Genomic DNA, 22,287 nt, shown 5'->3' with positions numbered 1-22,287 from the left:
TAACGTAAAACGCTTAAAGTCATTCAATACATACTTCTGTTGTTTCTTTAAAAAATGATCAATCGATTCTCTAATAAAGGTAAGCTCTGAGATTAAAATAGCCCCAAGTCCACAATTTTTAAGTTTAAGATTTAAATGACAAAAAAGCAAAAAGCTAACTAATAATAATAACCAAACTCACCACTTATGACCAAATATATAAAATAATTTTAGTTAACTTAAAATCAAAAAGAATAAACATCAATGATTTTCTAGTATCAAATGAAATATCTACATTGATACGTAAACACTTATTTTTAACCTAATTTTTAAGTAAACCACATATTAAGTAAAAATTTAGAAATTTAGTAAAATGTCTATTGACAACTTAGAAGATTTAAATTCGACAGAAACAAATTGGATTATCCATGTGAAGATTAAAAGTATATGTAAAGAATCATTCACCAGGGTGCAACACGGTGTTGATCAACGGAAAGGTACATGCAATTCAAAGTAATATATACTTCTCTTTTATATACTAATGCAAATGATTGATTTCTGTTAAGGGACTTAAAATTCTAGCAAGAGTGAGAAAATAAAAGAGAAGATAGACCAACAAAAACAAATGTATTCCAATTTGGATCGTTTACAGATAAATAACAATGTACAAATCGAGAAGAGAACAAAAGCTAAACTAACTCCCTAAAAAGCTACAAGTTAACGTATTAGACAAAAGACACTGTCTTTCTAACAGAGAAAGCTTACCTTTGTAGTAGTCACCCAAAACTGATACTTGCTTCTTACTGCATCAAAGCCACTGGTCTGATTAGATTGTAAACTGAAACCGGTTCTTCACTAGCACTGGAGACAGATTCCTCGGCGGCTAGATCACTGTTATCACCTGCTTCATACTCGGTATCGCCAAGGAATATGAAGTCAAGGCCTTCTTCTATTCCAAAATCTGCACTGTTAGTAGGACGTCTATCCACTACCATTGGCTCAGACTCAGAAAAGACTTTGTGACGCGAGCCAAAGTAACGCCCACGGAAACTTTTCTCTGATGGCTCGGCTGGTCTTTTCCTCTTTCTTCCTTTGCTTTGGTTCTTGGGGTGGTGGAGCTTGCATTTCGATCCTTGAGAGCATAATCCAGTGGCTTCGAATACTGGGCAGGTGTAGGAATGCTTCTTCCGACACTGTTACCATTATGTAGAGACAAAACAATCCGCAATCTTAACTTCATTAAGTGTTTGTGAGTGAATCGAGAGGGATATTAAAAGAAACATGACATGAAGCCAGCGAAGGATCTCTCTTTCCCTTATACTCCTTGTGGTATTAGTCAACGCAATATGTTATATTGACGTCCTCAAAAGAAGTATATAGGATCGAGGTCGCTAAAAGAGTCAGTAATATTGCATAAAACGTATGTGAAAAAATCAATAAAATGAGCTAATTGCAAACCGTGCAGTGTATTCTAAGTTGAAGCCTTACCTCGTCACCGTCTGAACAGTATCCTTTTAGGAACCCATCACATATAGCTGCACTCGGGTTGACATGCACATGCCTATACGGACACGCATCACTGTTGCATAAGCCTGCGTTTATAGGAGGTATTAGTATTGTGCATACCCGCAATTGGAAACTTTGTAGAATGGAAACCATTACCTTGCAGAAAATAAGAACAATCAGGCATCCTTGCTGGAATGACCTGTGGAAGAAATAAGTTAGGCAGTTAGAGATTTTCTGTGAAGTAAAACTCTGTAGCAATGACTTAGTAGGACAACCTTGTGAGTCAATTTGCAATTTTCATTGGCACACAACCCATTCAAAAATTTGGTGCAAACCGCAATTTTCGAGGGGTCATGAACATAGGGACACTTCCCGTTATCTTTGCTGCATTTCCCGAATCTTGTGAAGAACTGGCAGTACTTCTTATTTTTAGCCGACCGAAAGCGAACATTGTGCAGGCTCCATCTGACCTTCTCATTAGCCAACTCACGAGTTCGTTTCTTTGGATCTCTGACAAGCTGGTTACCGTTTCCCACACGAACATATCTGAAAAATTGATATTCAAATGTTTGACTAAGGCTCCATTGTAGAGAGTAAGTCTAGACAAAATTTAAATCAAGAATCACATACTCTTCATTGCCTATCACCAATCTCTTTGGAATGAACGGTGGTCTTTTTGCGTCTTTCCCATTTTCAGCAAGTCCAGAGCACGGTGAATCATCATCTGACAAAAAAAATCATGTCTTAGTGATGCCAAGACTCTCAGTGCAACTAATGAGGAAACTAACAGTTCCAAGCCTAGAGAGTTCTCATATCCTATCAGTCCCTAGCTTGAGACTTGTCAACCACCTAGAGGGAGTGGCCAGGATCTAATACATATACTATTACAAAAAGAAACTCCAAATATCCTACCAGATATTCTCTGAAGAGTTCGGCTTGAAGAATCCATTTTATAACGAAGGGAACCAATCCTGAAAACACGCTCCCCTGAAAAACAAAAGTTGATAAGAAAAAAAAAAACGTGAGGTATGCTGAAATAGTCATCCGGGCATCTCAAAAAACAGCAAGAAGATAAACCAAGACAATTGAAGTTGAAGCTTTGTGCGAACAGGCTAGGAGGCCTAAAAGAGAGAATAATTCGTCCAACTTACGTGTCAGATGGTTTCTGCTTGTTATCCTAGTAGTACTTTGTCCAGAATGCTTTTCACTTTCTTTCTTCGAAAATTCAGCCGCAGTCAAGGTAGCTTCCTGTACAAAGAGGAAAAAAAAAGACAGTTGACACCACTTTCAGTTGTGCTAACTGCTAAACAAGCCAAGGACAATTCAGTGAAGATACTAACCTCATTAGCTTTTCTCGAGTCTCTCTCAATGGACTTGGACCATTTCAAATGCGAACCACCAAGACTTAATACCTTGGATTTTCTAAGTGAATACCCATTAGTTGATCTTGTATAAATCGTATGTGTCTTCCTCATCATGGACAATTTTTGGCTGAAGATTAGAAGGCCCTGTCATCAAGTTTGCAAACACAAAAACAAAAGCGGTGCAGCCTAAGGAATATGAGAGTACATCAGATGCTAGATACCTGCTCTTGGAAAAAGAACCATTTCGGAAAGCAGAGCCGGAGACTGAATTCATTAGTCTTCTCCAGTATGTCACTCTTTTCCAAGGAACAAGCTGCGGCAAGATCCTCTGATAGCGCATGTGACTCGTGCGCAATCTTGACTGTGGATCATTTTGCGTCCAAACCAGAGAAAATTTTGACCGCTTATATGGTCTCGTGACAGCTGCAAATAAGAACAAGGGACCAGTTACTTAATTTATCGCATCTGGTTATGGGTGCAAAACAGCAAAAACATATGCAAGTCCATTAAAAGGGACTGTGATACGCATGTTTCTGTAGGAAATCTTAAATCATGGATTGTGCGCTCCTGAAAAAAAAAAAAGGAGTAATGCAAATTAAACCAATTATTCATTTTCTATTCCAGGAATTAACCATCCTTTGTTTAAGATCTCCTAAAGAAACATGCGTATCAGAATCAATTTGGACATAGTCCTGATAGATGCTCAAATAGCACATATTTACTTCACTTTTCATACCAGAATCGGAGAAAGCTGCGCTAGATGATCTTTTCGAAACCATGGTTGTAGCGGCTTGTGAATCTAATGAATCATCAGGTGAGTGACTGACACAGCTCGCTGAAGTCCTTACTAGCTGATTTTTACTTTGCTTGAAATAGCCATCAGAGGTAGGAATCTGGCCCTTAACTGCACCATGAATATCTGAAGCTGCAATCAACTGATTTGCCTTCTTTTTGACATATACCGTCCTCTTCAAATGTGAAGAATCCAACTTAGGATGATTTCTCTTCTGCTGGCAATCTGAAGCATGATTTGTCTGAATGTCAGATGTCTTGGATGCATCTCCACCCGAATGTGGAGCATTGGCTTCTTCAGATGTAGCAGAGTCCATGATAGACTCAGGTAAACCAGAGATGAGGTGATCCCTGCTGTAAGATAACGGACATTTTCCAGAAGAAGTAATAATGGCATTTGATACTTTGGAGGTGCTGCTATCTGAGGAAGGATTTGACTGCCTCTCAAGAGTGGTTATTTCTCCTGTTTTAACAAGAGAACCATACGAGGGTTTTCGAAGAAGGCTATTCCCTTTACGTACGTAACTAATACTAGATTGAGCAGTCATTATGGGAAACTTCGGTTGTGTAAACAAAGTCGACGACAACGGCTTGACAGCTACCAAAGGAGAGGCAGAAGAATCTGGCTTTCGATGCCAAGGAGGGTTAGCATCTTTCTTAGGGCCAGAGACAAAAGGCAGGGCACGGGAAAACCTTTTCTGAGCAGAGTAATTCGATTTATTTTCCATGTTTTCTACATCGTACCTAGAGCTTAGAGATGTCTTACTTTGGGAATCCAGATCTCTGGCAGATATTACATGATCTTTAACATTGGAGTGTGATCTAGACAGAGGAACACCTGAATCACCAAGAATTTCAGCTCCAGAAACGTTTACAAAAGATGACCATACTTCACCGTCAAATATGTCAGTCTTAACCCTGTTCAGTGAGTATTTCTCTTGACCGCCAACATCAAATGTTACATCACTTTCTAAAATTCTACACTTAGAGGTTCCACCAGATGGCTTTGCTTTCTCTTTGTAATTGCTAGTGTCATCAACCATAGAAGCAACATGAACTTTACTCCGTATCTGACTGTACAGCGTAGGTGAGTTGGAAAGAGAACCACATGGAACTGAATCCCCACTAAAAGCAAAAATATTAGTTCCCCCAGTTTTGTACTTACTAGTACCACCATAATGCTTAGGTTTCGGTTTATCTTTGCAAGTTTCATCAACTGTACCAACAACATGAATTTTACTCCGTATCTGCCGGAGGCTCCGCCTCGGTGAGCTGGATACAGAACTACAGGGAAACACTGAATCTCCAGTAACAGCAACAATATCAGTTCCTGGAGTTTTGTAATTCAAAGTTCCACCATAAGGGTTTGTTTTCTCCTCTTGAGTATCTACAACAGTCTTCTCAGCACAATTATTTTTCTCATGCATGAATTTGCATACTGTTGAACATGGTTGACTTTCATGGAGACCAGATTCAGCATCAGTAACAGTTTCATTAGCAGACATGCCATTAATTCCAACTGCAAGATTTGTTTCAGTTACCAGTGGAGGCGAGCTACGCAAACTATCACAAAAAGTGGAATCTTTTTGTCTAACGTCTCGCTGAACAAGACACTCAGCTGAACCACCAGTAATACCTTTGCTCAGAGAAACATCTGGTTCAGGTAAACAAACTTCCAAACCTCTAATAGTCGTACCACTTAACTGATCCACAGAAGGAATTTCTGCTGGATAATGAGATGTTATACCAAGATCTTCATCAGGCACAAGTCTCTCGGCACTTACATTTTCCATACATACGTCAGATGGTACTGCCATAGCTAAACCTGATTCATCACTACCTGAACAGCCATCAGTTCTTTCAACAGGCAACACAACTGATGAATCCTTTACATCAACCTTTGTAAGAGATGAAGAAGTACCTTTTACACAAGCCTTTTCACCTTTATCACTGTCCCGATTGTCAGCCATTTCTGCAGCACTATTACGAGCTGTAGTTTCCATGGATTCTGTTCTGCTACCATTCGCATTCTCAACTAATGGATTGACCGTGGCATTGGTAAATGTACAAACGGTAAAACTGTGAGCATTAGCAAGCTCGGTTGAAACATTAGGGATGTCCAAAGAGGCAGAGGAAACTGGACACTTGGGGAGACACCTTCGAGAGTCATTTTCAGGAGACAACGAATCTGCATTCTTATTGATCCCCTTGATGTCATCTTCCGCATTTACATCCATCACTGATGAATTCCTTGATGGTAAACAATCCAAATCCACATCTTCACAAGGTTGAGACCCAGCATTACACATGGACATACCAGCAAAACGAATTCTTGCTTCAGAACACCCGGAGAGATCAGCAACTGTTGACCACGATATAGGTAACTTCTTAGGAGACGAATTAGTCTTCTTCTTCACGTTGCCTTCCATCTCCATACCCTTCGGCAAAAGAGCTTTACAACCAGTACCCGTTCGGTCCACCAGATCTTCATGAGACTTCAGTATACTTCTGTTTCCATTTTCTTCAGTTACTGAAGCTTTCTCACTTTTATCAGGCACCAATGCTCTTCCAGCTTTACTAGACCTAGATGTCACAGACCGGCGTGGCTGGATGCCTGCACTGGCAGGTGAAGCTACAGGCTTAGCTACAAAGCGATTCGATTGAAACGAAACATCAAGATTAACTGAAGTTCTCCCCCTTTGATTCTCCATCAATCCACGATCAGAATAACCCAAGTGTTCTTTACACTTAAACAAATTAGAGTTAAACCTTCTCCCACTATAACTACAACGACTCCGAGCATTCTCTCTACCGTTATGATGGCTTCTTGGAGTTTCAAGCCTAAGCAGAGCACTCTTCTTCTGCGTTTGTTTCTCAGGTGTTCTCTTTGCGTCATTGCTCCCCTCTCTCCTTCCACGATCTAAATGATAGTAGTCATCCCTTCTCCCCGGATAGAGAACCCTCACTCCATTACGCGCTTCATCCCACCTGAGGTTTCTAGCCCCTTCACGACTCGCTGATGACCTACTCATATCACGTCTCACTGAAACACCATATCGCTCGCTGCTATAACCAACACGTGAAGATAAACTCCTATGTCCATCATCTAAACCCCTAAAACATTCTGCTTGTAACTGACCACGGTCTTGATAGTTTCCCTCTACCCAAGCTGCTCCAGATTCTTTTCTCAAATGTCCAAGATTACGAAACTCATCTCTAGACCAAGAACTACCATCTAAACCACGATTAATGCCACCAACACCTGATGAATCCCTCCGTCCCTGAGCTGAATATTCCGTTCTCCATGAATCAATTCGTCTATCATTGTAACCAACCCCAACAGACTGAGAGATATCTCGAGATTCCGTAAACGACAACGGCTGCGAAACTTTTTGAGACTCATAGCTAAATTTCTCAGGAATGCATTGAAGATGCTGTCGCGGCGGCGGTTGCTGGGAGTAGTAGGGAGACGGCTGATTAACCGCTGGCTTGGGTGGAAGATAATGGAGACGTTGCCCACCGTTTTGGATTGATGGAACATAGAAGTTAGGGCTATAGGGATGAGATTCACGAGGAGGAGGAGGAGGAGGAGGAGGCACTGGCGGCAGCGGCGGAAGGAGAAGAAGATGAGGATTCCATTGGCCGTAGCTCGGATTGTAATGAGACGAATCCATGGCTGATCTTCGTCAACACGATAAAGGCGAAGATAATACAAAAACGAAATTTCTTCCGAAGCGTGGCGACTCCTAATCTTATTGGGCCTTGTTGGGCCGAATAACTGTATTGGCTTTGAATTAATTTCACGAGAATTCAAATTTGTATGGTAAAAAAAAGGAAAAGAAAGATTTGATTCGGCGGCTAATTTGATTAGCATTTATTTCGTCCAATCAACGTTCCCTTTTTAAACGCAAAAGGAATCTTGAATAGGACTGAAAGATTTAAACTGGAATTAATTTCACGAGAATTCAAATTTGCATGCTAAAAACGGAAAGAAAGATTTGATTAGATCATTAGAATGAGATTTGGCGACTAATTTGATTAGAATTTTATTTCGCCCAACCACGTTCCTTTCAAACCCAAAGGAATAGGACAGGAAGGTGCTTACGTCGTGTATTAATTACTACAGGACCATGATTTTGACTCAGTCACACATGGTTGGTCTCTCAGATTGTGATGGGCACTATAGAGAAATAATACATTTCTAAATTCTCGAAAACATTATTATATGAAATTGTATTTCAGTAAGATAATGCTCGAAAATGACAGTGAGACGTACGACGACGGTACGAGCATTACAGGACAAAGACCATTGACGGTATATGCACATATTGTATTTCTGTTTTGCCTCCAATAAAAGCAAATATTTCCAAAACAGACCCCAATAAATTAAAAGCTCCATTTACAACCCTAAACAGGTCCCAAGATAGTCTTCACCATCTCAGCTAAGAAAGTTTTGCTGTTGTGTAAAGAACCAAGCTCAATTGAAGCTCGATGAGCGGCTTTCCCTGCCTTTAAGATAATCCTCCACGGAGATGCCTTGCACCATGCTTCTCATGGAGATAGACTCCTCGTCCTCCATGTCAAGGAACGCTACGTTAAGATGTGACTGTAGATTAGACCTCTTCAGTTTCTCGTCTTTGAGTAGTTTTGAATCCTCTAAACCGCTACTAACTTGTTCCTTCGCCCACTTTAGCATCTCCACGTCACCTTTAAGAAGATTCAACACCTGCATTTTCACAACACAACATCTTATTAACAACCGTTATTACACGCCAAGGTCTAGATAATGACTCACCATTCCCATCTCTGGCCTAGACTGTGGGTTATGCCTTATACAAAGAGTGGCAGCTAACGCCATCCTCTCCATCTGGTCACCATTGTTGTGATTAACCAAACTCTGGTCTAGTAACTGAGAATAGTCTCTATCATCCAGAATTGGTTTTGCCTGCACGTGTCAATACATTATCTGTTAATTAGCAAACTAGCAGAGAGAAAGGTTTAGACCTTTCAATGTAGTAGTATCCATATGACCACATACCCACATAACAAGACTCTCTCTAGCCTTTGGAGATTCGCTATTAACAGGTTTTCTTCCAGAGAGAAGCTCGAGGAGTACAACACCGTACGCATACACGTCTATCTTATCGTTCATCTTACCATACATAAAGTACTCTGGAGCTAAGTACCTGCGCCAAAATAAAACACATAACATTCTCAAGACTGTTCTCTCTCTAAACAACTTTGATTTAGTTTTTTCCTCACCCAAAGGTGCCGGCAACATCTGAGCAGATGATCTGCGTTGTAGATACCGAAGAAGCCCACTTCGCAAGCCCAAAGTCAGAAAGCTGTGAACAAGATCACCCCTCCTTAGCAAGCATCTTACAGTTTATTCTTTATGATAATAAGAAAAAAAAATGAAAACACTAACCTGTGGCTCAAAATCATCAGACAGTAATATGTTTGATGACTTAACATCTCTGTGAATGACAAGTTGTGGAGCTTTGTTATGTAAATAGTCCAACGCCTCAGCTACTCCCAAAGCTATCTTATATCTCTCGTTCCAACGAAACACAACATGATCCTTCTTGTTGCCTAATTTTCAAAACCATGTGCTGTTAGAGAGCCACAAACATTACAAGTGGCTAAAAAAGGTTTAGAGGGTTTACCATGAAGATTCTCTTCAAGGCTTCCTCTTGAGAGATAATTATACACAAGCAAGAGGTTATTGTTTTCAAAACAGTAACCCAAGAGGGAAATAACGTTCTTATGGTTTAACGTTGTGATGATGTCAATCTCCGCTACAAAATCCTTCAAGACGCCTTTTGTTTGCTTGAGAATTTTCACCGCAACCTCTCTTCCATTGGTCAGATAGCCTCTGTAAACCCGGCTGCTTCCTCCTTTTCCGATGAAATTATCTGAAAAAAAAAGACATTAGCTTTTCTCTTAGTTAAGACATAATAAACATAGTACAAAGAGTCTTAAACATGGTTCTTAGAGGAAACAAACCAGGGGAGAAATTGGATGTGACTGACACAAGTTCCTTGTACTTAAAAGATCGGCAAGATGTGGAGAAGAACCTCTGATGAAGACCCTCAGGAGAGCAATTCAAGGTCATAGAATCATTACCACCAGGAACAGTAGCTAAACTTCCATTATTTAAGCTAGACAACTGCTTAGCGTTTGAGCTACTAACAAGAGAATTAGTCCTAGAGGGAAGCTTGAGCACCCACTGGGCAACTGGTATCTGTCTGAAGGAATAACTTCTCGGAACATTAGCTAACAGATCCGGAGAAGCTACACGACAAAGCAAAGGCCAACCTGGTCTGAACTCAGGCAGTTCATTAACCAGCATAGTGATGAATCTGGTCAAATCTTCTGGAATCTTTACTGGCTCAGTGACCACTGACTTGTGGAAATCATCTTGATCACCATTACAGCTAGATGATCTAGATAGATCTCCACAAGTAGCGAGATTCTTCCGAAGGCAGGAAGACACTAAAGCCTGCCGTAGACTACAGCCATTGTAACGATCCTCCTCCTCTTCCTCCTCATCCCAACTGTTAACTACTTTGGTGTTCTTATGCATCTGAAATAAGCTAGACAAAGTGTTCCTACCAACATTGCTTCTTGCTATCACAAAAAACAAAGAGTTTTAAGTTTTAACACACTTAAACGAACACGAGTCACCATGCAAAAAGGACATACCTTTCAATGAGGAACCATCTTTCTGAAACATGACTTTCCCGTTGTCAACAGCCATAACCCAGCTGTCTTTTGGTAGTTTCTTGGCTAAGTACTTAGCCACGGAGAGAGATGAGTGGCTACAAGTTTTGGAAACTCCAACTACAACTTTGGATCCATAACATAACTTTGCTTCTCTAACTAGAACCTTCCGAGTAGGAGAGCCTCTGCATAGTTTCAGCTTCAGCTCAACCTAATTACAAGAGATCTCTTTTAGACACTGAAGGAATCAAAAGCAGAACACTTTATGTATAATACCTGTTTCAGTTTGCAGAAATCTTCATAAGCTTCAAGAACAGAGTCGAAAGTTTTAACAAGAGAGACAGACGAAGAGTCGCCTGCTCGATCCCACAGAGTTAAACATAAGAAAACCCATTTCCAAAAATATTAGCTTTTAATATTTATTATTAAACTCAAAAAGGTACCATTGGTGAGAATGTGAAGAGCGATGACGGTGTCACCCGGTTCAGCAACCTTGACCAAAGCCCAATCTAGAAGCTCACTGCTCGCCGCATCGAACTTCACACCCACCACAACAGTACGACCTCCTCCTCTTCCTGTAACGACACCGTTTTGCGTCATCTCTCTCTCTCTTTTATATTTTTGTCACAAAAATGGTTGTCTGAGTTTTCAGGTGAGTGCTTTGTGTACTTTCCTGAAGTGTGATTCCTGGAGAAACATAACCATCGTGGCGATTATATGACTAGAAAACAAAGTTTATCGTCACTGTCTTTATGGCGGCTTTGATTTTGGTTCTGCAGCTTCTGAGAAAGAGAAGAGTAACAATGGAGTAGCACACATCTTATTAATAAATAATAAAAATACTGATTTATTACTGTACCTATTTTGGCAGTCAGAAATTTAATTTTATACAGTTCTCAGAAATGTTGACAAAAAAAAAAAAAAAAATACAGTTCTCAGAAATATTCAGAAACAAGTCAACGTTAAAAACTTTTGTTTTTGGCTTAATAACTTTAAAAATATTATGGAGGATAAAGCGAAAACACTAGGATATACATATTCACTTGTAAGAAAACTCAAATTAATGTTTTTACCACTCTTTACAGACTCATAGGGGGTGATTGGTTGGACTTTATCTCCCTACTTTAGCTTTATTTATTTTTAAATCACTAAATTTTACCAATCATGCTTTAGTTTTACTTTTAAAAATTAAAGTCTACATCAAGTTTTTATTTAATTTTACCAATCATGCTTTAACTTTATTTTTAAAGCTACAGCAAAAAAAACAAAGCAAAACTTTTTATTATGTATTTTAGGCAAAAATGCTACATCATATTTTTATAGGCTGTAGAATCTGTAAAATGTAAAAAAAAATATCTATAATATCAAATAAATTATATAATCATAATAAAAAACTTTTATAAATATTTTAGTTTTGAATTTGAGTGTTTTTTTTAATTATTAAAATATTTAAATAATATAAATATTATTTACATATCACTTTTTAAATTACAATAAATTTTGATAATTTATAAAAAAATATTAATATAAATTATTTTAATTCATATAAAATAATAATTTTATATATACAACACATATTTCATATATTTTATTTTAAAATATCTACAGCCTATAACTTACAGCTACAACAAATTTAACTACAACAAAAGTCTCTGCAGAAAAAATCTACAGTAACAACTTTACAGCTACAACCAATTTATCTACAGCTAAACATCTACAACTAAATTTTTTAAGCCACAGTCGAACCAATCATCACCATAATCTACGTACATTGTACGGCATGTTTCACCGTTATCGGTTAATTATATAGAATAATACTCCGTAGTGGTGGTGCCGCCATGTATGATGATTACATGAGGGGGACACTATAATTTATAAATATCTACGGTTTGTTTCTAAATATAAAAATAATTTTCATAAAAATATTGGATTTATTCCTTTGTTTTATACGGTTTCATTCCTTGTCTACTTTTTTTTCTCTGTCGTCAACGTTTCAGGTCTTTGTCTTTTGTTTGATTCTTAATTTATTTTGGTAGGTAGATGAATTCAAAGATGAGTATTAGAAAATGGTCGCAAATTTTGAGTGACGTATAAGCTTCTTAAAATATACATATTTATCGGTTTGTTATGGTCCTAATCGTTAATTTAGTTCCATTTTGAGTCTTTGACCAATGCTTTATCTCTCGCCAAACTTCTTACTTTTTAATTGCAATCCCATCTGATATATATTTACACATGTGTGTTATTATTCTGCTTAAAATGAACTATAATATCACTTTTTACGTGTAAATATTGTTCTAACCTATGATAGCATGCACATAATAATTCATTTATCAGTGTGTGATTGTTGAATAGGGTAGTTAATGTTTGAGGTCACACGATGGGCCGGTGGAACCACTCACACAACATTAAAAGCCACTGTCGGCCATTCCGCCAAATGTCATCCCACTCACGTGAAACCCAAACAAGCCACCGTACACGTGTCCTCAATTATAAAACTAATAACTGTACATTGAGAGGTTTAGAATAACAGAATACCTGCCGTTTTAGTACCTTCGGTTGTCACGAAAAAAACGACACGCCGGTTAAGGTCCAAAAGGCATACCACATCAGGAACTTAGAATATGCTAAAGATGCAAACGGATTTGGATCAAAGACCGTTGAAAAAACAACTCAGTTGCAAAAATTGGAATAGTTGTTGAAGTAACAATTTGCATAAACTAGCTTCTCTAGTCATTGAATGTTAGTCCATAAGACTGTTACATCTGCACACTTGTTCTAGAGCCCATATCATCTACCAACACATTCATCTCTGCTGCTAGTGAAAGTACCTGAGGTCAAAAAAATCCTTGTCTACCATGGAACTACACATCTTGAATCTTCCCACCATATCATTGATTCTGCTCTCCTATTCCATCCCATGTATACACCACACCATTTATGGATCGTTTGGCTGTTTCAGAACCAGTTTGAGACACTGAAGTCTCGTAGCTTTCTGAGATGTTTCTCCATGTCTTCTCGGGTCTTGGTCCACTCTTCCCTTTCTATTACCGTCGTCGGGTCATCTCTTTCCCCCTGAAAGAATCAAAATGTATACACGCAGAGGAAACATGAGTGATGCTAGTTGAAGGAATACAAAAGGACTGCCAGAAGAAATGGTTGTGGATATGGAAAGCTACCACGTGTATGATTTTAAAGGAGTTTTCATTATCTCGAATCACGAGCAAGTCATCCTTCCTATCCCTTTTTCGTCCTCCTGGAACTGTCACCTGAAACAGACCTTAATATGGGAAGGAAGATTGTCTGACCAGCTTTGAATGAACTACATGGCATTTCAAGCAAAGCTACGTGACTCAGAACTAGAAACATATATAGCACTAACATCAACCATCATTGTATTAACTGTAATAGCAAGAAACACATTTAGGTTTGTGCTCAGACTCAGAATGAGGAAGAGTGAAGTGGAAGGTAACAATCAGACATACCAAAACTCTGGCTCTGGTGATTGACTTTGACTTGGAGTCAATCACATAGATCTCTTCAAGGGCCAGCACAAACTCAGGGTCGTTTGATCTTCTATTCCGATAATGCTTCGTCAAGAAAACCTGCATTATGCATAAACAATGATCAAGACATCTGTAACCGCTGAACCAAACCAAGTAGTTTCGAGTTAACATGTTTCCTGGTGTGTGTTCCAAGCAATGTAGCCAAAAACAAAGAGAATCCTTGCATCAACGACCTGATGAATCTAAACCGTTCAATTCGTACCTTGGATATCTCCCTCTCAGATTTATACAGAGGATCTCGAGGAGCATCAATAGGCGGTTCAGTAACATTGTAACATCCATAGTCACTCATCGCACATCGAATATACTCTACTTTCAAAACATCATCAAAGCAAAGCCGTTATCAGCACCAGAACAGAGCACATACGTGTTCCAAAACATAACAACCATAGGATTAAAAGGCTGAACCTTTTGAGGCATTGGAGCAAGAACTCTCGGAATCGAGTAAATATCCGTATCCGGAGGAGTCACATACATCTGCATCCACCCACACTAAAACGACACCGTATCACTTGAAACGCAACCAACTGAGAAATTCAAAAAAAAAAGAAGCTAAAAGCAGAGAACTTTCTCTTTCTCACAAGCTGATCTTATGGAACTCGTCTTCGTTTATCCTGTAATCAACCACCATCTCCGAGTCCCATCCCTGCGTCGATACAAAGCTCTTGCTCTGCACGAACGCGATGTCCCCGTCGCCGGCGCCGCTGCTAAGGTAGGGTCGTACTCGACGTCGTAGTCCTTCTTGTTGTCCACTTCCTCGTCGTCCATGTCGTACTCGTCTTGTCCGCCGCCGTCTGCGTCGACGTCTTCTACTCTGACGATGACTGAACGGTTACGACGGAGGGATTTGAGTGTTAGTGGCGCGAAATTGGGGACGGAGGGGAGAAGTCGTTGCGTGGTGGCGGCGGCGGAGGAAGACGGAGAAGCGGCGGAAGACGATTAAAGCTCTCACCGTTGTAAAATAAATTAATTAAATGATGACAGTATTATTATTTTATTTATTTATTTTTACAGTAAGCTTCTGTCAGTATGATTATTATTTGCATCTCGAGGCTCTTATACTATATAGAAAAATTAGAATAATTTGTTTTTTAATCGTATCTTTCCCAAAGGCAAGCTTCTTCTCTTCAATCGCGCTGTACCGGTTTCACCATCCCAAATCCCGGGGGAAATTAGATTTGTTTCTCTGTCGCGAGAATCATCATCGACCTCCTCGCCGTCACCGATCCCAATCGAGACTCCCTGCGATGTGGTGACCTCTCTCTCTCCCGCTGGTCTACGATTGCTCTCTCGGGGGTAGCCTTGTGAATAATTAGGGGTTTTTCTACGATTCGATCGCGTGCTTCTCGACACTGTATTCGCTGCTAGATTAGATTTCGGATCATTCTCAAATGGCAGCGGCGAGGCCGGCGGGGAGCCAGGATCTGTTCGATGCGTATTTCAGGAGAGCGGATTTGGATGGAGATGGCCGTATCAGTGGAGCTGAGGCTGTCGCTTTCTTCCAAGGCTCTAATTTGCCTAAGAACGTCCTTGCTCAGGTTCTCCTTTCCTTCCAATGCTCTAGATTGAGCAAATTGAGTGATAGAGAAGCAATTTAGATGTATCCTCTTTGTATGCATAGAACATTGCGTGAAATGAGGAAACTCTATAAAATTTAAATATCATACGTTGCTGGACTATAGACAACATTTGCAGATTCGTTCAGCTATAGGTTTCTGAGCGCCTTTTGTATAGTTAGTCTTTGGATTGTTAATGGTGTAGACTTTTTTTTTCTTTTTCATCCTTGTAGGTATGGTCTTACGCAGATGCGAAAAAAGCTGGTTACCTTGGTCGAGCGGAGTTTTATAATGCTCTAAAGTTGGTAACTGTGGCACAAAGTAGACGGGAATTAACTCCTGAGATAGTCAAGGCTGCAATCTATAGTCCTGCTTCGGCGAATATCCCTGCTCCCAAAATAAATCTTGCTGCGACACCCTCTCCACAGCCCAGGGGAGTTGTGCCTGCTACACAAGCTCAGGGAGGTGCGTCACTGCCATCAGTACCGGCTGGTATGAGAGTTCCTCAGATGGGTGGAACCGTAAGCACTAGTAACCAACAAGGCCAGCAGAACCAATTTAATGGGCCACCTCCATCTCAACCACAGAAAAACTTTCAAAGCCAGGGTATGCCAGCTGGAGGGACTAGTGCGCATCGTCCTGCAACCCAACCTATGCCATCTGATCGGCTCAGCGGCAGGAGTGTTGGGCCCTCTGGGCATGTAAATTCTCAAATTCCTTCGAATCAAAGTGGGTATGGTTTGACAGCACCTAACTCAATTGCGAACAATATACCAAAACCGCATATGACACCTGCAGTAATAAGCTCTACAACCGCCAGACCTCAAGAATCAGCGCCTGTGCATAAGCCCCAAGATTCATCTGCTCCTTCTGATGCTCCATCCAATCAATTGGTAGCCAAGGATCCAAAGGAACTGGCTGCATCAGGAAACGGTTTTCCCTCTGACTCACTTTTCGGAGATGTGTTTACAGTTGCTTCCTCGCAGCCAAAACAACATTCTACGGGAACTATGTCGACAATGGGCATCTCATCTTCTTCTGGTACAACTGGCTCTACTGTTGGAGTTGGGCTTGCAGCTTCCAGTCAGATGACCCAGCGTCAGTCTCAGCACCAACCACAGAACCAACCCCAACACCAACCACAGCACCAACCGCAGCACCATCCCCGACCCCACCCCCAACCTCAACTCCAACCCCAACACCAACCCCACCCCCACCCGCAAGCCCCTTGGCCAAGAATGAATCCAGCTGACGTCCAGAAATATACAAAGGTATTTGTGCAAGTTGACACTGATAGGGACCGCAAGATCACTGGGAACCAGGCTCGGAATCTGTTCTTAAGTTGGAAGCTCCCGCGAGGTAGGCTCCATTTCTTTTCTGTTAGTTTCAGTTTGACCATGTTCTTATAATGGTGAACATGCATGATAATTAAGTGATACTTCTTTAGTTATGTATATTTGTTTATATAGTATTGAAATTATTGACCAACTGCCATTTTAGGTTAAAACTTGAGTATTCCATGTTTTCTGTTCAACGTGTAGACGATACATGGATAGTGATATTAATAACATCTCAAGAAGAAATTGTTATCCTTTATATGGGGATTATACACCGTTTTATGTGTTGAATGATGTTCCTTGGTATTGCAGAGGCTTTGAAGCAGGTATGGGACTTATCTGATCAAGATAATGATAGCATGCTTTCCTTGAGAGAGTTCTGTATTGCTGTCTATCTAATGGAGCGTTATAGAGAGGGCCGACCTCTTCCCCCTGTGTTCCCAAACACTATAATATCTAGTGAGAGCATGTTTACCTCTCCTAGTCAATCTGTGGCACCACAAGGCAATGCATCCTGGGGACATACACATGGTATTGCATCACACAAACCTTTTTTCTGTATTACTTGGCATTAATTTTCTGAAGTATGCAGATTCATTCTTGGATCAAATATTGTAGGTCAATTTCAAGGGGCATCGAGGCCACCAGCTATTCCCAAAGGAAAGCCTCCAAGACCGGTCCCTCTCTCTCCTAGTGATGGAATGGTCCAGTCAACTCAGCCAAAGCGTAAAATGCCTGAGTTGGAAAAACATCTGGTGGATCAACTTAGCAAAGAGGAGCAAGATTCGCTCAACTCAAAATTTGAAGAAGCCACTGCTATTGATAAAAAGGCACTCTCTTGTTTCTCTCTGATTTTAATGTGCTGATGTGGTGAATTTCTTTGATTAACGCACTTCTTTTTTTTTTTTTATCTAAAGGTGTCTTCCTCCCCACCCCCACCCCCCCTCTTCATATGGCACTAATATGAATAATTGTAGATTTTGGTAGTCATATTCTAGATTATAAGTTTCCAAACCTGGAAGATATCAAACAGCCTCTGAGAACTATGCATAGTTTTAAAAAAAATTGTAAACCTGGTTGAACCTACTTACTACAATTTGTGTGCTATTCCTGTGTAGGTGATCAGTTGTCCATGTAGTCTTTATTGACGTAATCTAGAAGTTTATGTGTCTGCCGTTTCTTTTCTCAAGATCCTTGTATTTTGGTCTTCAGGTGGACGACCTTGAAAAGGAAATAGCTGATTCCAAGCAGAAAATTGAGTTCTTCCATGCTAAGATGCAGGAACTTGTAAGTATATTTATCTATTAAGCTTGGTCGTTTCTTTCCTAAAATGTTGTTTGGAATCGCTTTAATGATCACCCGAAGTTTGTCACAACAATTGTTTGACACTGTGATTGTATATTTCTCAAGTGATTTCAAAAGTTCTAGGGAATAGTTTTCTTTTTCAGGGACCTCATTGTTATTACCAACGATCGGTTTGTTTATATAACATTTTCCATTTGGTTCCTTGGGTGACAGGTTTTATACAAGAGTAGATGTGACAACCGGTACAATGAGATTACGGAGAGAGTCTCGGGTGATAAACGTGAGGTATAGAGTTTCTGTTATCGCACTTCTTCTATAATGGTATCAAAGATCCAGTTTGATTACCTAACAAAATCAATCTGTAATCCAGCTTGAATCTCTAGCAAAAAAATACGAGGAGAAATACAAGAAGTCTGGCAATGTAGGCTCTAAATTGACTATTGAAGAGGCAACATTCCGCGATATACAGGTAGTTTAGAAGTAGCATGGCATACTTTGAACTATCGCCTTCAAATATATGATAATCTTCCCTTTTAAAATGCAGGAGAAGAAAATGGAATTATACCAGGCCATAGTCAAATTTGAAGAAGGCAAGCTTGATGATAATATTGTTAAGGTAAACCACACGTGCTATCTGGTTGATTGAATGTGATTTGTAGTTCTTTATTTTGCTGAATGTTTGTCTTGTAGGAGCGCACTGAACACATCCAATCGGGCCTTGAGGAACTGATTAAAAATTTGAATGAGCGCTGCAAACAATACGGAGTACGTGGCAAACCCACTTCTCTGGTGGAGCTTCCTTTTGGTATAGATTCATCCCTCCTTTTAAGTTAAATACCACCTCTAGTATTATATTCTCTTGATCAGTGGCAGGAAAGGTTAACACATGACTGTTAGTTTTAGTATCTAGTAATATGATTAAACGGTGATGCTTTTGTACAACACGAGACTCAGTATATTTGGCTTTTTATGTATTGTTGCCAGAATAAACTCTATACCTGTTGAATTTTCCTTTCTATATAGTCATGGGATTCTCTCACGTTTTACAGGTTGGCAATTTGGAATCCAAGAATGTGCTGCTGATTGGGATGAAGATTGGGATAAGCTAGAGGAAGAAGGTGAGATTACCGAAGAAGAGTGGCTTTACATGTTTAATCTTTTTTTTTTGTTTTCTTTATATTTTTGGTTTTTGGGGTCATGTCTTCCAAAACAGGGAATGGATTTTGTAGTTGAACCCTTGAAGTTTGCATCCTAATTTTCTTCTCTTCCAGGGTTTACCTTTGTCAAGGAGCTTACACTTGATGTCCAAAATGTCATTGCCCCACCAAAGGAAAAATCATCTACTTGGAAGAAAGAAGCCACCGTCTCTTCAAATGAAGGTGAAAACCTTTCATCCTCAGATGTTGAGTCTAAAAAGGAGAAAAATCCAAGCAGTGGAGAAGAGGCATCTGGACATGTAGACGGTAAAACAGATAGAAACGGATCTCTGGATGACTCTATTGTTAGAAAGGGTGTTGAAGCTGATGGTTCACCCGGAACCAAAGATACGAGGAGGTATGCCTTTTGTTTAAGACCTTTTCATTTTTGGGTTTCACCTTTCTCAACTATTGATATTTTTGCTTCCATAAAAAGAGGAAACTAGAGTATAATATTGTTCCTACACATCTCGCGTGACTTACATTGTCTATATTTTACTCACTCTTGCCACAGTGAAAATGGCCATGATGATGGTGAATCTACTGCTTCTGCTGGCAAAACTGCAAACGAACCTAGTTATGACTCTCACGATGAGACAGATTCAGTTTCAAGCTTCAACCCTGACAACGGAAAGGTATAATGTGCTCATGTGAGATTAGTATTTGATGCTTCACCATCTTAATCTAATTGTTCTGTGTGGTGTATGTTTACGCAGGACAAGAAGCATGATAGTGATTTTGGATTCGGGTTCGGATTCGATGACTTCAGCATTAAGCCTATAAAAACTGGTTCCACCCTATCAAATGACTTCCTCCCTCCTAAGCTATTTATATTTTCTGATTCTGTCCCAAGCCCCCCGGCAAATGCAAACGACGGTTTCACTCCAAAACCTTCCTTGTTTGCTGATTCTGTCCCGAGCACTCCAGCAACAACCACTGCCTCTTACTCAGGCAATAAATCATACTTCGATGAGTCTGTTCCAAGCACTCCTGCTTACGCAGGTAAATCATACTTCGACGACTCGGTTCCAAGCACTCCTGCTTATCCTGGAAACTTGTTTCCCGAGAAGAAATCCTTCTTCGACGACTCCGTCCCAAGCACACCTGCTTATAGCACGTCTGATTTTGGCGGGAAGCCGTTCGCATCAGAGACTCCTCGTTCAGACAACTTGTTCCCAGGAAGAAGTCCCTTCATGTTCGACTCTGTCCCAAGCACACCCGCTGCACACGATGACTTCTCTTCCAACAGCTTCTCCCGCTTCGATTCATTCAACAGCAATAACAACAACGACGCTTTCTCTCTATCCCGCTCAGACTCCATGCGCAGCACAAGCGAGCCAGACCCATTCGCGTCTAGGTTTGATTCTTTCAACTATCAGAGATATGATTCCTTCAATGCACAAAGCTATGACAACAACAACGCATCAGAGACACCTAAAGCTTCGTTGACGAGGTTTGACTCGATTGGAAGCACCAGAGACTCTGATTACAGTCACGGATTTGGGTTCGATGATCATGACCCGTTCGGTTCTACCGGACCATTCAAAACAACGACAAGTACAGCTGAGACACCTCGGAGCTCTGATCATTGGAATGCCTTCTAGCCCTCGAAGCCCACGTGTGATATGATTATATGAATATCAAATATCAAATAGTTTACTGTTTTTCTCAGAGTCGGAAGAGTTCTATGTATTGGTTTGGTTTGATCGCTGCTTGCTTCATTTTTGTTGTTAATATATAATAGTTATTTTGCCATTTTTAAAGATTTATTTTGGTCTCCGAGTAGTTTCCTTTCTCTGCTCTCCTTTGTTGTGATAAATATTTGTTCCTGTTAAACAGAAAATTTATTGCATCTTTGTAAGCGTCTCGTATGGATGGATTATAATATTAGATTGATTTTTTTTATCTGTGTAACAGCCCGTATTTAACAATTATTTTACTTTATTTAAAACCTCTTTATTATAAAGTGATGATAATAAATTTGATATATAAAAATCTTCTCCACAGTAATGTAATAAAATGATGAGCAAATGCATATCTTTATGATTATATAATACAAATCTCTGATAAAATACATCACCATGAATCAAATCTCATATTCTCTTACCGGAAAAAAAAGTTTAATATCATATGCTTTTAATTAATCTCACATATTTTCTATGATTATTGAAATTAAACAAATTTCAATTTTGTCGCTATGTTTTCTTCACCATTCAAATGTTAAATTCAAAATTTTAGATTCGAAATTATGTGGTACAACTTGGTACAATTAGCTTTTAGTTTTATCAACTTATAGTTTGAGATAGTATAATCTAGTATAACTAAGTTCTAATTTTAACAAAGTTGTACCATTATCAAAGTATAACTTGGTATAATTAGGATAAAATTGTAATAGATCAATAGTATAATTTGGTACAACTGTTTTTGTTTTTAATTCTAGTTTTTACATTTGGAATCTAGTTTTACATTTATGTTTTTTAGGTCTTAAAACTGAAAGTATAAAATAATAGAAAGAAGATCGAAGAAAATAAATAAAAAATTTAAGAAATTCAAAAAATGAAAAACAAGATTGAAGAAAAAAAATCAAATTTAAAGAAAAAGATGAAAAATGAACAAATTGTATGAGGAGAAGCACGTCGAATATAAAAGAGGAAAAAAAAATCAAAAGGGTATATGATGAGATTGGAGAAAAATAAGAAGATCTGAGAAGAAATAGAGAGTGACGAACCCAAAGAATAAGAGATTGAAGAACAAATAAGTTGTATAAATATTAGGTTCAAAACAGTAATGTCACAATTCATAAATAGATAAATTTGTTTAGATTGAGGTTTTACATCAGTTTGAAATTAAAGATAAATAAGAATAAAATGAATTTTAGAAAAAAGTATATTGGATATTGTTTGGGAGCATAAGTTTTTCAACAATTGATTCAATCAACTATTAAGATTAGTTGTTTATATATT

At 39.2% G+C, this 22,287-nt stretch overlaps 4 protein-coding genes across 9 annotated transcripts; 1 reads left to right on the top strand and 3 right to left on the bottom strand.

The window, feature by feature from the left end:
- Positions 1-580: 580 nt before the first annotated feature.
- LOC103835742 (uncharacterized protein At1g21580) lies at positions 581-8,119 on the bottom strand. Of its 3 annotated transcripts, none has more exons than XM_033276988.1 (11): positions 3,586-8,119; positions 3,136-3,272; positions 3,071-3,099; positions 2,826-2,976; positions 2,637-2,733; positions 2,398-2,472; positions 2,116-2,209; positions 1,761-2,031; positions 1,642-1,684; positions 1,468-1,571; positions 581-1,172 (listed from the first exon to the last, which is right to left on the bottom strand). In XM_033276988.1, exons 1-11 carry the CDS (start codon positions 7,313-7,315, stop codon positions 780-782), a joined length of 5,124 nt encoding a protein of 1,707 aa, XP_033132879.1. In that variant the 5' UTR covers positions 7,316-8,119; the 3' UTR covers positions 581-779. The 3 variants fall into 3 exon arrangements, with proteins under 3 accessions (XP_033132879.1, XP_009110181.1, XP_009110182.1); XM_009111934.3 differs by having other exon boundaries at positions 780-1,172; positions 3,071-3,272; positions 3,586-5,481; positions 5,563-8,119; XM_009111933.3 differs by having other exon boundaries at positions 3,071-3,272.
- Positions 8,119-11,190, bottom strand: LOC103835741 (proline-rich receptor-like protein kinase PERK15). The gene is made up of 10 exons (XM_009111932.3): positions 10,808-11,190; positions 10,641-10,720; positions 10,347-10,575; positions 9,648-10,271; positions 9,308-9,556; positions 9,070-9,233; positions 8,904-8,986; positions 8,680-8,827; positions 8,437-8,586; positions 8,119-8,367 (listed from the first exon to the last, which is right to left on the bottom strand). Exons 1-10 carry the CDS (start codon positions 10,962-10,964, stop codon positions 8,119-8,121), a joined length of 2,133 nt encoding a protein of 710 aa, XP_009110180.1. The 5' UTR covers positions 10,965-11,190.
- A 1,826-nt stretch (positions 11,191-13,016) lies between these two features.
- On the bottom strand, positions 13,017-14,899 carry LOC103835739. Of its 3 annotated transcripts, XM_033276358.1 has the most exons (6): positions 14,512-14,894; positions 14,339-14,422; positions 14,133-14,239; positions 13,850-13,969; positions 13,544-13,633; positions 13,017-13,439 (listed from the first exon to the last, which is right to left on the bottom strand). In XM_033276358.1, exons 3-6 carry the CDS (start codon positions 14,220-14,222, stop codon positions 13,323-13,325), a joined length of 417 nt encoding a protein of 138 aa, XP_033132249.1. In that variant the 5' UTR covers positions 14,223-14,239; positions 14,339-14,422; positions 14,512-14,894; the 3' UTR covers positions 13,017-13,322. The 3 variants fall into 3 exon arrangements, with proteins under 3 accessions (XP_033132249.1, XP_033132250.1, XP_033132251.1); XM_033276359.1 differs by having other exon boundaries at positions 14,133-14,242; positions 14,339-14,899; XM_033276360.1 differs by having other exon boundaries at positions 14,133-14,182; positions 14,262-14,894.
- A 124-nt stretch (positions 14,900-15,023) lies between these two features.
- Positions 15,024-21,179, top strand: LOC103835740 (epidermal growth factor receptor substrate 15). 2 transcript variants are annotated; one of them, XM_033276355.1, is made up of 14 exons: positions 15,024-15,468; positions 15,720-16,606; positions 16,655-16,845; positions 17,136-17,354; positions 17,442-17,653; positions 18,036-18,110; positions 18,342-18,413; positions 18,499-18,597; positions 18,673-18,744; positions 18,819-18,933; positions 19,178-19,246; positions 19,400-19,682; positions 19,839-19,959; positions 20,041-21,179. In XM_033276355.1, the coding sequence occupies exons 1-14, from the start codon at positions 15,322-15,324 to the stop codon at positions 20,926-20,928; spliced, it is 3,450 nt and encodes a 1,149-aa protein (XP_033132246.1). In that variant the 5' UTR covers positions 15,024-15,321; the 3' UTR covers positions 20,929-21,179. The 2 variants fall into 2 exon arrangements, with proteins under 2 accessions (XP_033132246.1, XP_009110179.2); XM_009111931.3 differs by having other exon boundaries at positions 15,322-15,468; positions 15,720-16,845.
- The last annotated feature ends 1,108 nt before the right edge of the window (positions 21,180-22,287 follow it).

Source organism: Brassica rapa, chromosome A08, assembly GCF_000309985.2.
Source record: "Brassica rapa cultivar Chiifu-401-42 chromosome A08, CAAS_Brap_v3.01, whole genome shotgun sequence".
NCBI classification, from domain to species: Eukaryota; Viridiplantae; Streptophyta; class Magnoliopsida; order Brassicales; family Brassicaceae; genus Brassica; species Brassica rapa.
The sequence above is the reverse complement of the archived record's forward strand: the minus strand, read 5'-3'. Positions and strand labels throughout refer to the sequence as shown.

Coding starts and splice junctions, on each gene's coding strand:
- LOC103835739 (XM_033276359.1), bottom strand. CDS start 14,222: ATGAGTGACTATGGATGTTACAATGTTACTGAACCGCCTATTGATGCT. Junction 13,970..14,132: donor CTGAGAGGGAGATATCCAAG/GTACGAATTGAA, acceptor TGCATAATGCAG/GTTTTCTTGACGAAGCATTA. Junction 13,440..13,543: donor CCTTTAAAATCATACACGTG/GTAGCTTTCCAT, acceptor TGATTCTTTCAG/GGGGAAAGAGATGACCCGAC.
- LOC103835740 (XM_009111931.3), top strand. CDS start 15,322: ATGGCAGCGGCGAGGCCGGCGGGGAGCCAGGATCTGTTCGATGCGTAT. Junction 15,469..15,719: donor CTAAGAACGTCCTTGCTCAG/GTTCTCCTTTCC, acceptor TCATCCTTGTAG/GTATGGTCTTACGCAGATGC. Junction 18,934..19,177: donor TCTGGTGGAGCTTCCTTTTG/GTATAGATTCAT, acceptor CACGTTTTACAG/GTTGGCAATTTGGAATCCAA.
- LOC103835741 (XM_009111932.3), bottom strand. CDS start 10,964: ATGACGCAAAACGGTGTCGTTACAGGAAGAGGAGGAGGTCGTACTGTT. Junction 10,721..10,807: donor TCTTCACATTCTCACCAATG/GTACCTTTTTGA, acceptor GGGATCGAGCAG/GCGACTCTTCGTCTGTCTCT. Junction 10,272..10,346: donor AGATGGTTCCTCATTGAAAG/GTATGTCCTTTT, acceptor TTTTTGTGATAG/CAAGAAGCAATGTTGGTAGG.
- LOC103835742 (XM_009111933.3), bottom strand. CDS start 7,315: ATGGATTCGTCTCATTACAATCCGAGCTACGGCCAATGGAATCCTCAT. Junction 2,210..2,397: donor AACTCTTCAGAGAATATCTG/GTAGGATATTTG, acceptor TTTTTTTGTCAG/ATGATGATTCACCGTGCTCT. Junction 1,685..1,760: donor ATTGCAAATTGACTCACAAG/GTTGTCCTACTA, acceptor TTTCTTCCACAG/GTCATTCCAGCAAGGATGCC.